Below are 14381 nucleotides of genomic sequence, written 5' to 3'. Positions count from 1 at the left end.
AAAAAAAAGGCAAATTTAAGAGATCATTATAAAACCATGGGTCCAATACACAAGATTACAAACAAACAAATGTGTGAATAATGAATTAACTATATTAAAATTATGCATGATAAAGGTGTACAATATGGTCATAAAATATGACATTGGAGGAAGGATTTTCAAACAATAATGATCTTACTTCCAAAATAAATGAGATGGTAGGCAAACTGACAAATATTAACTATAAAATTACTTTTACTAAGCAGATAAAATTCTATTAAAAAACTTGTAATCCAAGAACAGTGATGCCTAAAGTGAACATACTTTTTAAAAGAAAGATAACATTACAACTAAAAAACACTTGTGATATTACCTCATATCCACCTTAACCTACAAACTATTAATGAAAACATTTGCTTCTTTATCAATTTCTTTTAAATTTTACAGATAATTTATGCTGCTATCTCTTAGTAAGGCAGACCAGAAAAAGAAGCTAACATATCAATTCTAGAGTAACATTTTTACCTTCCAAAAGACTGACAAAACTGCAGACATTTAATATTGTTATGAGTAGAAATAAAAGTTTTATAATAGAAAGTCATAAAATATATAAGAAGGCTAACACTGCTCAAAAATCTTATTAAGTCTAGAAGAAAGATGAAACCTATTTTTTTGAAAGACAACTCAAATATGATGGTTTGGAAATGCCCTAGGGGAAAGAATACTTCTGGAAATAAAAATTGTATTAATTTCTAACATAAAATATATCCAAAAAAATAATACATCCCAGTAAAAGCCTATTGATCCTAAAATACATGATCTGGAATCAATACTTTATCTCCGACAGAAAGATATGGTCTTGTATAGGCTCAGCACTTAAAGGAGGGTCATCAGCACTAAATCTCGCACAATTTCAAGTTCATCAAGCTCCTCAACCTCACCTCCAGGCCCAAGGGAATTTCCTGTGATTGAGTATTGTTAATTACATAAGACTGACATTTTTAAAAGTTTATAATTTTATGTATACAACATGTTGTACTTATGATATCACAGTCTTCAAAAAAATTATAGTAGGAAGACAAGCGTTCATGTGTATTTCTTAAACTCGGAAGAATTTTAAATTGTAAAGAAATGTAATCATTAGCGCACTTCCTAACCTTTTTTCACTAGAATTTTTACTTTCTTCTAATCTTTTTCAGCAAAAAGAAAAAAATATAAAACCTAATAACTTTATAACTTGAAGCCTTTTATGAATTCACATATACATGTTATATTCTTAGTGACTGAAATACATGACATTTAAAAGTATTTTAAATCATACAATAAAAATGTAAATATTAAATGTTTACTTTTATTAAATTTAAATATTAAGTGTTTACTTTCTTGTCCCCAGATACTTGATGATAAATCTGATAAACACAATTTCTGAAAAAACTCAGAAAACATTCCCTTCCGCCCTGTGTGAAACACTGTGTCACTGTGCTCTGAAAGACTACTAACTCCACTGAATGAGCACTGTTGTTTTCCATCCACCCACCCACCGCCACACTCAGCACTTTGGGTAGTCTCTTCTTTTAGCCACAGATGCGAATGGCTAAAACGAGAAGTCTCTGAGCCTTGAGGAGTAGCCATGAGCAGCGTCACCAGAGGTGCCTGGAAGGTATCACGTTTGACTTAAAATTTTTTAAAGTACAAAACAAAACAAACAAAGAAGGAAACCAAACAAAAAATAAAGTCTATCTAGGCCATCTTTTCACCTTTCTTTATTTCATAACAGAGAAGCATTTAACACATTCATTTTGGAAAGCATAAGAAAGTTGTTGCCAATCAAACTCAATCACCAATGTGAATAAACTTCAACATTTATGATATGCTAACAGACTTCAGAAACTGTGGTCTAATGAGATAAAGCATAATGATCTTAGCACAAGGTACTCAGAACAAATATTTTGCAACTTCTTTATACAAAGCATTATCAGCTGATTCTCAAAAGAAAATGAATTCTCTTGTTCAAGATCCATAGACACACTTATTTATATCTCAGTCTGAAGTACAAGAATGTGTAGCAGGTTATTAAGTGGATAAAATCTATTTCTGAAGTAGCATTCTCACTAAGTAATACTTTATAGAGGACTTATTCTGTAAGTGTTTATCTGATATCAAAAATAAAACGATGGGCAATTGACTTTGACCCCTAAGGACAAGGTCTCTGCATTTAATTTACCTGACGAGATTCTCATTATCTCCAGTTCCTTTGCAGGTAGCACATTCAGTTCTTAAGTCTTCAGCCTTGGGCTTCTTTTGCAACACAGACTGCCTCTGTCTTCTTTCTTTAGGAACTCTTTCCTGCCATGCAAAAGAGAAGTAAACAAAACAAAATTGGAATAGAAAGATAATGGAAAAAAACTCAAAGCAAGAAAGTTTCCTTAAGTTCAGACTATGTAAGAAGAATTTAACTCAGCATCTGCTTCGATCCCCCCCTCCCACCCCACCACCCGTTGGGTAGAGCCTTTCAGAGGCTCGCATCCTGTTTTCTCTCTTCTACTGCTTCTGGTGTCTATCCTGAATGAAATCTAAGCATCCTCCCTAGGGTCCTCCTTAGTGTTTAGTTTCTTTAGGTCTGTAGATTTTAATATTGCTATGCTATATTATATGGCTAATATCTGCTTATAAGTGAGTGTATACCATGCCTGTGTTTCTTGGGCAGAGCATAGGGAGTCTTATGTTAGAAGAGGTGGGGTAGGGATAAAAGGACATGGAGGGGACAGGAGCCTGACAAGATCAACAAAGCTAAACAGTCTGAGCCCAAAGGGTCCTTGCAGAGACTGATGCACCAACCAAGGACTATGCATGGAGAGGACCTAGATCCCCTGTTCAGATGTGGCCAATTGGCAGCTCAGTCTCCATGTAGAATCATAAGTAAGGGGAGCAGGGGCTGCCTCTGTCATGAACTTGGTTGCCTGCTCTTTGATCACTTACCCCTGGGGATGCAGAGCTAACAGGCCACAGAGGAAGAGGATCCAGGCAGTCATGATCAGACTTGATAAGCTAGGATCAGATGGCAGGGGAGGAGGACTCCCACTTTCATTGGACTAAGGGATGGGGATGGGGAAAAGATGAAGAGTGGGACTGGGAGGAGTTGAGGGAGGGGGCTTCAATTGGAATATATAATGAATAAATTGTGAAAAAAAATTTTAAAAAGAATTTAAACTTATTCCAACCTCATGTTTTTCTTCCTCAGGAACAAAGCTTCGCTTTCGTCCTCTGGTTCTCTGGAAAGAAAGCCCATAAAAAAGCTTTAGCATGATAAACATACATTTTTCTGTTAAGTTTTAAGTTATACTTAGAAATTTGGTGTTTCTAACTAATGCTGCATTGCTCTATTGCATGTTGTTAAACTGAGTCATTAATATACTAACTTTCTTTATAAATACAAGTATTTGAAAGGAAAAATTAATTTTCCAAAAACTATTCTTTAATATTTCATACTTAAATCTGATTTACTCACAGTATTTAATTTTTTTATAACTTATCACAAATCATTTCTACAGCTAAAACACTGAAACTGGAATGATATATCTATTGTTTTCCTACACATGTACCTATGCATACATGTTCATGCAATATAGAAAACATCTCTAAGTAGCCATAACAAAAAAAAGGTGGAAGAGTAAGACCTCATTATTCCAAATAATTAAGGCTAACTAAAATAATTTAGTAAAAAAGTTAATGTCCTATATTTTGGACTGCATTTGGGCTTCATTTGAAAGAAGGCATATCTACATGTTTAAAGGTAATACAATAAACAAATTAAAAAAATAAATTGAAGGTAATAAGACTAAAATAATAAAAATTTTTATATCTTGCATTTTGAACTGTATTTGGACTTCATTTGAAGGAAGGCATCAACTTGTTTAAAGGTAATACAACAGTATTTATAGCCAGTATGGCTACACTAAACTATCTATCCTACATAGCATGGCCTCTGAAGACTCACAGTCTTCATCTGCAGACCACTGCTCTAGAGACTGGATGAGACACAAGCTATCACTTAAGTTTTATTCTAACAGCTGAGATTAGAAACAAAACAAAACAAAAACAAAACAGTTATTTCAAAGATAGATAGGTACCAAATAATTCTCAATGGAATTATTTTCTAATAGAAATGCATCAAAGGTTGTAAACTCCAGTTCTTCAAAATATCTAGTCCCTTGCTAATTCATAACAACATACAAATTTCATACTGCATGATTTTCCACCTGTAACCAAAAACCAATTAAAGTCATTCAAGACAAGTCAACATAGATTTATGGCAGCATTGATACATTCATATTATAAAATGTTCTGTTGAGAATTATTTGGTACCTACCTAACTTTGAAATAAACGTTTTTTTTTTTTAATCTAAGTTGTTAGAATAAAACCTTTGTATCTCATACAGTCTCTAGCAGGTGGTCTGCATATGGGGGGGTATAAGTCATTGCAATAAAATGTTTATTCCATCCAAAGATTCAAAATTTTTATTTTACTTAAATAAGCTATAAATAGTTTATATGCAATTAATAAATGACTAAAATGCACTATGTAGTACAAACACGTGATTTGGCAAAAAGTTTAAATTATTTTTCCTTTTCTTTGTACTAATTTAATTACCATAACTTTCATATATAGGCCATTTCAGTAAGGTTTCAGAATGGCAAAGTACATTAAAGGGACAATACTCAAATTATTCATTGAAGTTCCACAAATTTTTGCACAAAATGCTCAAAGGCTTTTACAACCCTTATGTGGGGAGGGGGTAGCCAAGTAACTATAATTCATCTAGCTTTGAACAATTTTCTCAGCCACTTATATCCCCTGGCTCTTGGTCTGTCCAAAGTATATTTACTAGGAAAAGTGTGATAAAACACACATCAAAAAGATTTGAGTGGTCCCGAATACCAAGAATTTAATTTTCATTGTAATCACATTAATAGAATATTTTGCTAATATTCAAAAATATTCATCTATAAATATTTTTAGGATTGTCAACACTAAAGTCTTAACATATTAAGTGATGGACTTATACATGTGTAAACTAGCTAAAACATTACTATAATAACAGTAAACTCTAGGATATGTCATTATCTGGAGAGGTGGCAATGACATACATATAAAAATGGCATGATAAAACTCATTAAAATTTGTATGCTAGCTTTAAAAACTTAAAAATTAAACAAATGAAACTATAGCTTGCTCCTTAGTTATTAATAACTCATATGGTAGAGAAGAAAACACATTAAATTTGTTAATTCCGTCTTTAAAATCGCGACCTAAAAGAGGCAGTATTCTCTGGAAGGCAGTAATACTCAGTCAAGACTGAAAATATACTGACTACTGTATTTATACGTTAACAAATACATTATATAAACCCCAAAATTTATGAGTCATAGGAAATAAAAATTACAGGACTTCAAAGGAAATAAGGTTGATGGATGTGTGAATGCAAGACTAGAAAAGGCTAGGTCTCAGAAAGCCCTCTGGCACTTTGAAAAGTCACCAGATGTATACAGTACGAAGAAATGAAAAACAAAATCAGAAAGCTTTCAAACTACATTAAAGTTATTAGAAAATATACCTAAAAGCACAAATATCTTTTTTAAAGTAACTTCAAAAGGGACATGAACACTCTCATTCATTTACTTCAAATGTAATTTCTTTCCTAAAAGGAAGAAGATGCTCTCCACACAAAAACAATGCAGTGAAAATGTCTACATTATATAGCTCTCAGAAGAAAGTACCACTAAGCTTCCTTTACAGTAAGTAATTCAACAGCCTCACCCATGGAATATAAACAGGACACCTGAGAATAGGACCAAGTCTTAGCAACTGAGTCCATGACGTCACAGGTATCAAACTAGAATCTATAACTATAATAATTACTTATTGGAACTACTAGTGTGAAATATGAAAACATACACACATGCTATGCAGATCTTTTAAAGTTACAACTAAACTTGTAACTCCTCCCATGCCCCTCCCCAAGCCCACTGATGGGGGAGGTCCTCCTCCCCTTCCCTCTGAAGCTATCCTATGAGGTCTCATCAGGACTGGCTGCTTGATCTTTCTCTGTGGTCTGGTAAGGCTGCACCCCCGCCCCAAGGGGAGGTGATCAAAGAGCCAGCCACTGAGTTCATGTCAGAGACAGTCCCTGTATCACTTACTAGGGAAGCCACTTGGAAACTGAGCAACCAATCGGCTTCCTTTAAACCAGGAGTCTAGGTCCTCTCCATGCATGGTCCTTACTTAGTTGTAGTATCAGTCTCTGCAGGACCCCCTGAGCCCAGGTTTTTTGGCTCTGTTGTTTTCCTTGTGGAGCTCCTGTCCCCCAGGTCTTTCTATCTCCCTCTTCTTTCATAAGATTCCCTGCACTCTGCCCAAAGTTTGGCTATGAGCCTCAGTATCTGCTTTGATAACCTGGTGGGTAGAATCCTCTCTGGTAGGCTCCTGTCCTGATCCCTTTCTTCTCCTACTTTCGATGTCTATCCTGTTTGTCCTTCTGGATGAGGATTGTGCATCGTCCCTAGAGTCTTCCTTGTTGTTTAGCTTCTTTATGACTACAGATTTTAGTATGTTTATCCTAAATTATGTGTCTAATATCCACTTATAAGTGAGTATCTAATGAGAGACAGAAAAGGGAGAGGTAGGAAGTGACTTGCTGTATTTTGCCAGTTTTCTACCTCACTGAAAATCCTTTGCAGTCAAAGTTCTTTTAGGAAGCATTTTTATTTGTTATTACTAGGTGTATGACGATCTCCACCCTGCACTATTTTAATTAAGTGTGGTGTGTGTTATGTTTCCACCAGTAATAACACATTTCCTGTACAGACTCAGAAGGCTGACCTGCAGTTTTTAGTTCTTAAGAGAGCTTTTACATTTTTTCCTTGTGAAAAGCCTGATTTTTTTTTTCCAAAAAAGTAAAAAAAAAACTTTTTCTTTGATGGAAATAGATGTTTTGGCTTGGTGGTGTCATTTTTATACAAATATTTCATTTTAAGAGCCTTTATTATTTTAAAGCTGCAGTTATCTGAAAAATTTTGTTTAAAAAAAAAAAAAAACATGTAACAACCCTCATTTTGTTATTACTTAAAAAGTCTTTGTTTGTTTTGGTTCTCAAGACAGGTTTTGTTTGTATAGCGCTGGCTGTCCTGGAACTCACTCTGTAGCTTGCACTGGCCTCAAACTCAGAGATCTGTCTGCGTCCTCCCCCACGTGCTGTACTTAACGAAGTGCACCCTACCGTGACAAGCTTTTGGAACAGATCTTTAAAGGCAGACCCTTTCAAGATAGATAGGTATCTCAGGGGTCCGCCAGCTTCTTCCCAAGTGTTGGAAATATAAAAGAGATGCACCACTATGCCTGGCTATTACTTGAAAAGTTTTCAGAAAAGTCGCTTCAATTATTCACTTTTGTAAAATGTTAATATAATTGATGTGGCATATCTGGGAGTTGTTCTCTTAAGTAAAGCAAGCAGTTTTGTTTTTTTTTTTTTAATTTTTAATTCATAATCTTTCCTAGTTAAAACAGATACCCAACTCCCAACAGGGTTTTTCTATATATCACAGGCTAGCCTCATATTTTATTCTTCCTATCTCAGCCTCCCACATACTGGTGGTACAAATATGCAGTACAATACCTGGCTGCACCTTGTATTAGATTTCAGCACAGCTTGAGTTTTTTCCATCTTTCAATAGTTGTAATTTTGGCAATTTTTAATCTTCCTGCAAGCATTGATGAAAGTACGAAATATTTTTTCATACTGGTCATGCTATTCTCTCAAACTTTAAATGAAAATTTAGCTTCATGATTTATACAGAATAATCAGAACATGCCCTAAACGTCAATCTTTCATTTCAAAGCAATATACAAGCAGACTTACTGGCTTTAGACATGAGTGTGCCAGAGCACATGTATAAGGTGAGATCACAGCCTGTGGTGGTCAGTGCGGTCCTTTCCTTTCTACCCATCTCATTAAGTCCCAGGGATGAATCTAGTGAGTTACAAATAGTCTGCAATTCCGCAAATCTAAACTATATTCTGCAAACGCTCATTACCACATTACAGGGGCATTTACAAAAATAGCTAAAACACAGACATTACTAGAAAACCAAGAATGACTAACACAAGTCATGACCTACTCTTCCCATAAGAAACTATCAGTCAAAATAAACAAATTACAAGGACATGAGTCTAAGCATTAATCAAATCAGTGTTGTGAAAACATCACGTGACAGAAGGAAAAGGTTTGACTTCTCCATTCACACAGAACCCAAACTTGACAAAATACTGTTCATGAATACACAGGTCTGAAATATAAAGGAAAAGACTGGGGAATGAGAAATACAAAATTGAAAGGTAATCTTCTCTCCAGGTGAGCTTGCTGAGGGAGGCACAGGAGCCCAAGGCTTCAGTAATGAGTCCAAGGCTTCAGTAATGTCCTTTTTTAAGTGCAGTGCTGGGTATCCTGGTGCTCTCTATTCAGGTGCTTTTACCTGCACCCACAAATTAGATACTCAACTAAATACAATATGCCACATAACACTGACAGATGAGTTCATAGAAATAACCAAGAGCAGTATGGACAACGGATTGAGGTCTGGGTGTATGTTTATACTGTAAATTCTTTATCTGCTTGAATTTTTGCATGAAAATGTCACTGAGACCAAAATGAAGAATAAATACCGTGTTTCTTATTGGAATCTTCTTGGGTTCTGGCGGCACATCCTGTGGAACAAATTTCACTGGCTCCTTAATCTGTCTCCTTGATCGTTTGGTTCCATCTGGCAAGGTTTCCATGGCCATGTCTGCTTCCATGTCACTGCTCCCTGCCTGGTCACACTCTGAGCACTGCCTGAATAAATTTTTGTTAAAAATTATGGTTATAGGTTTATTGTCTTCTGATGTTAACTGCAATTCCTATATGCAAAAAATGCAAACATAATAAACATATACTCAAATGCATACAGGTAGTACTCACTTCTATTCCTGCATGAATGAACCACCATGACTGTATTATAGAAAGCAATTCAGTGTATCCACAAATTACAAAAACATATGGAACAATACAGTTGAGAACCAACATAAATCATAGATGAAAATACATTTGGGGGGAATGAAGAAGGAGAGAAGATGGGGCTCAGAGGGGTGGAAAAAAGGGGCCACAAAATGCAAAGTGAATAAAATAAATGAGGAAAAAAATAGAATAAAATAAAAAAGAAAAAAACTTATGGAGAGTGAATTCAGGGATAAGAAATGTTTAGCGATATTTGAATTTTAAGTTGTATAAATTGTATTCAAAGGTACAAGTATCAACACAAATTAAACATCATAAAATAATTTAAGGTACTACAAATCACACTTTTGGAAAACTACTTTTTGATCCTTCTTTTAAATATTTTATTAAGGTTATGCTTAGTCTACCAAATAAATGACTGCTTTCCCAAACACTCCACAGATCTTTTCTAGAGTTGTTTTTTTTTCCCCCCAAGATGATATATTTAGCACTCTGTGCTATTAAATACAATGAAAAGGTATGGTAAAGGAGAATAAGAATGAAAGTCTATAAAAGACTTTTCAGTATATCAATGCTATAGACTTATTAGTAAGATTATTTTTTACTTTAAAACGGAGATCTTTAAATCCTGAGTTCTACAGCATAAATACAAAGCGCCATTTATTTTGCTGATGCAATCATATTAACTGCTACAATGCAAGCTAATACATAAAATGTTGACTGATTTTTAAATTTTTATTTAAGTATATATAATATTAATAAGAATTTTAACATGAAAAGAAACTGACCAGCGAGAAAAGTGTCAATTTCTAATGCACAAGTCGTGACCTACTCTTCCCATGAGAAACTATCAGTCAAAATAAACAAATTACAAGGATATGGGTCTAAGCATTAATCAAATCAGTGTTGTGAAAACATCACATGACAGAAGGAAAAGGTTTGACTTCTCCATTCACACAGAACCCAAACTTGACAAAATCGATCAAAATGCAGAGTTGTTAAATCCAGTCCCAATAGATAAATTTACAAAACACTTTTACACATAAGGCTCAGGGAACATTGAAGAGAGGGCATAAAGATTGTAAATGGTGACCTAGACCCCATGCTCAGATGTAGCCCATAGGCAGCTCAGTCTCCGTGTGGGCTCCCTAGTAAGGAGAGCAGGGGCTGTCTCTAATATGAGCTCCTTTGCCTGCTCTTTGTGACCTTGCCAGCCCAGACAGGACAAAGGTTGTCCTGATGAGACTTGATAGGCTAGGGTCAAAAAGTAGAGGTGAAGGACTCCCCATTTGAGTAAACTAGGGGCGAGGAATAGGGGAGGCGGGAGAAAGGGAGGGAGAGACAAGGAGGAGATGAGAGAGGGGGCTACAATCGGGACATAAAGTGAATAAATTGTAAAAAAATAAAATAATAAAACTGTAAAATAGTAAAAGTTCTAGATGTAGCCATGACAGCTCAGTATCTAAGTGTGTGCCCTAGTAATGGTAACAAGGAGTATCTCTGACATGAACTCAGTGGCTGGCTCTTTGATCACCTCCCCCTGAGGGGGGAGCAGCCTTACCAGGCCACAGAGGAAGAGGATACAGCCAGTCCTGATAAGACCTGATAGAGTAGGATCAGAGGGAAGAGGAGGAATCCCTATCAGTGGACTTGGGGAGAGGCATGGGAGGAAAAGAGAGAGGGAGGGTAGGACTGGGAGATGAGGGAGGGGGCTACAGTGGGGATACAAAGTGAATAAACTGTAATTAATAATAAAAAATTGTAAAAAGAAGAGGACGAGAGAGTCTGCTGTGAGATTGTGTCTAACAATATCAGAAGCTGTACCCATAAAGTCTTACCAACATGATTTTTTAAACATGAACAGTGAAAAGGCAACAACAGACATGCCATAGAAGGGAAGCAGGGGTGGGGAAGGACATAGCCCTCATGATAATGAGGGCTCAACCATACACAAAGACCTAGAGGCAACTAAGGAATTCTGAGAGTGAGAGATAGTCTTCCTCGGACAAAAGCACACACACAAATTGTTAATGTAATAGCAAATCATCAGCTCTGGAAATGTACACATATAAATAACATTTATATAAACAGAACAGGTTATAGGTAGGAATATATATGTATAAACAATAATGCATAGAGAAACAATTAATGATAAAAGAGGCTGTGAATTTGAAAGAGAATTTAAAAGGGAAGGGTCTGGAAGGAGGAAAGAGAAGATAATGCAATTATAATTTAAAAAATAAAAAATTTTTAAACTGTTAAATAAGATGGAGTTTAGTGTTTAAACAGTAAAAGTTAATGTAAGGAATTATCAAAAAACAACATTCACTTTAATGTTTAAACACCAAGGGAACCTTTCCAATTTACTACACATTCTGTCTATCAATACTCTCAACTCATGTTTTAATAAAATATTCTTCAAATAATTACAAAGGTTATTTCTGAGTAAAAGGGCAGACAAAAGGTTGCCCCACTGTGACCAGTTAAGGGAAAGGGTCATATACTCCAAAAGCAAGAGTCAGAAATTCACCAAAGTAGTGACCAGTCATCTAAAAACTGCAGAGTAAAAAAACAGGATGCACAGAAAATAAGTAAAATATAGAACTCATAAAGACAAATGCCACATTTTCCCTTATATGCATATATCTAAATTTTACATTTGTGTGCATTTGTGTTCATGTATATGTGTGTATGTCAACTTGACAGAATCTAGAATCACCTGGGAGATTCTAAGGCTACACCTGTAGGGATTATCTGGATTAAGTTAACTGACATAAGAAAACCCATCTTTATTGTATGATCATTATGTAGGCAGGAGGTAAGAATCCTTCTGTCTTGACATCACAGCAGTGATAAACTTAAATTGTGAGCAAATATTAACTCTCTCAACCCTGAGTTTTTTTTGTCAGGATGTTTCACCACCACAACAAAAAAAGAAACTGTAATAAAACATGTCATGATTCAATATGACTAAGACGGCAGAAAAATAATTACAAATGTTCATCAGGGCTGAGGATGTAGTTATGGTGGTTGAGTACTTGCTAAGCATAGCAAAGTTCTGGGTTTGATGCCTTACACCACATAAACCGAGCATATTGGTACAGGCCTATAATCTCAGCAGGAAGCAGCAGGGTAGGAAGTTGAAGGTTATTCCCAACTCATAACAACTTTAACCCAAGATTAGAGAATGAAATTCTATTAAAAAATTTTTTTTTCAAAGTTTCTGCATTTTCGAAGAACAGGCTGGTGAAACTTAAAATTCATTTCCCTTCAAAATAAAAATAAAGCATTTAAGAAATACCAAATCATAAAATAAAATTATAAACACACCAGAAAAAAAAATATCTTTTGCCTTATGTAAGAAAGAAAACATTGCTAAGGTTTAAAAAAAAAAAAGTTCATTTCTACAAAATTTTTCTTTTATTCACAGACTAGAAATACTTATTATTTTTCAATTCAAAAGTGTGAAAAATACTTTACTATGAATTAGTGATATAACGTGATGGTACTGCTAAAGGTAAAAGGATACTCATTCCAAATATTTCCCTTTTGTTTTACTTACCAATAACTGTTTTTAGTCTTTCTCGGCATCCTTGTAAGAGGAGGATCAAGGCACCCAAGATGATAATGCAGCTTACAGGTGTCACATAGTAAAAGGAGATGCTGATCATGGTTCTTCTTACAAATTCCACAACTTTAATAAAAGCAGCAAACGAGAGTTATACTGATGTCCATGGTGACAGTTTACTTTTAGCAGTTTTGAGTTCAAAAGCTTTCATCTTGATTACTTTGTCCTGTGTTATGGCATTTCTGCTCCTTTGAGACTAGTTGTGCTATATGAACCAAGCGGGCATTCACCTCTTCTTGCTCCTTAACCTCCGGAATATGCAGGGAGTACAAGTGTGTGTTACAGTCCCTGAAATAACTTATGTTTTCCATAGCACCCATTGTTTTAACAATGCCAGCAACTGTTAGTTCTAAATAGTTTAGAGACTGTTAATAATAGCTTAGCTAGATCTACTATAAATTTAACGTTTCCAAAAGCTAAACTATTAAAGAGTGGGGATATTTAAGGTAATGTTTCTTTTCACAAGTCAGATCTTTAAGTTTTAAGAAAGCATACTAAAAGCTTTGGGGATTTTAAAGATCGTTAACATTTTTTTGTGGGAAAAGGCAATTTACTTCTAAGAAAAAGAGAACCATGACTTGAAAGAGCACATATTTATATTGGAGATGTACAGAATGAGGAGAAAGCTGTCTCAGAACCTAAAAGAAACAGGAATGCCAGGAAATTAAAAGAACAGTAATGTAGTATTTTTTTTTATATTCCTGCAAAACACAAATGTAAAGCAGCAATAAAAACAATTATAGTCCTAAAACTCTGAAGTCTGGTGCTCTGACTAATATTTCCGAAAGAACCAACCATGCTTGGAAAACAGTGTGACAGTACACTAACGTTTACACAACAGACTAAGACAATAATTTGCTTTCACTTATTTCACAGATACATGTGTATGCTAACACTTATGTGCATGTTATTTTTACATATTATTTATACCGCACAATATAAATACAAGAAAATTTTCTAAATTCTCACTTAATATAATTAATACATTACATGAAAATGTGATCTCTTTATTTAAATACAGAAATGAGATCTTTATTTAAATACAAAAAAATGGTATTTATGTAAAATTACTACAATAATCAGTACTGTTAAAATATTGAGTACATGAAGTAAAGAAGAAATCTATGTCTGGAAATGAAAATATTATAACTGAGCACAGGGAGAAAAAAGTACAGACAGGTTAAAATATAAAATTCATTATCTTTATCCACTACCTTTCCTCACTATATAATCAAAAGCAAAATTTCACAACTCACAAGTAAACTACAAATGCCTACTTACTTATTAGGTTCATTATTATCACTAATAATTACATAATTGATAAGTAAATTTAAGAGGTTAAATTTAACATATCAGGCAAAGCTTTTAAAGTAACTCTGTAATTTCCTAAAAACATTCTGTTTCTGTGGACTTATGAAAATTCATTCTCAGTTCCTTAGAAGATACATTCAATTTACAAAGCATTTTTTATCAAATGAACCTGAAACTTAACTGAAATTCTGAAATTAACATAACTCACTCTTGGATATGTAAAGTACCTTCTAATTCATACATACTAGTTGAAAAATGAATAATATTCTGTTTTAACTTTATTACTTGCCTATAAAGTACTGTAGGAAGAGTAGATGTCTTTTGTGTGCCTCCTTCTTTTTTACTTGGTTTTCTTTCCTTAGGTGCTCGTAAGATTGCCGGTACATTCAACTTCTATTGATTAAATAAATGTA

The 14381-nt window shown here is 34.5% G+C and overlaps 1 protein-coding gene across 3 annotated transcripts in view; it reads right to left on the bottom strand.

Annotated features, from left to right (window-relative positions):
* Phf14 (PHD finger protein 14) overlaps positions 1-14381 on the bottom strand; it is a 141810-nt gene that overhangs the window by 76787 nt on the left and 50642 nt on the right. For all 3 annotated transcript variants that reach the window (XM_060373980.1, XM_060373982.1, XM_060373983.1), the window contains 5 exons: positions 14258-14361; positions 12592-12723; positions 8699-8867; positions 3201-3251; positions 2204-2325 (listed from right to left, as the gene is read on the bottom strand). In XM_060373980.1, coding sequence (XP_060229963.1) covers positions 2204-2325; positions 3201-3251; positions 8699-8867; positions 12592-12723; positions 14258-14361 — 578 coding nt within the window. The remainder of the gene's footprint in view (positions 1-2203; positions 2326-3200; positions 3252-8698; positions 8868-12591; positions 12724-14257; positions 14362-14381) is intronic.

This window comes from Meriones unguiculatus, chromosome 21 (genome assembly GCF_030254825.1).
Source record: "Meriones unguiculatus strain TT.TT164.6M chromosome 21, Bangor_MerUng_6.1, whole genome shotgun sequence".
NCBI classification, from domain to species: Eukaryota; Metazoa; Chordata; class Mammalia; order Rodentia; family Muridae; genus Meriones; species Meriones unguiculatus.
The sequence above is the reverse complement of the archived record's forward strand: the minus strand, read 5'-3'. Positions and strand labels throughout refer to the sequence as shown.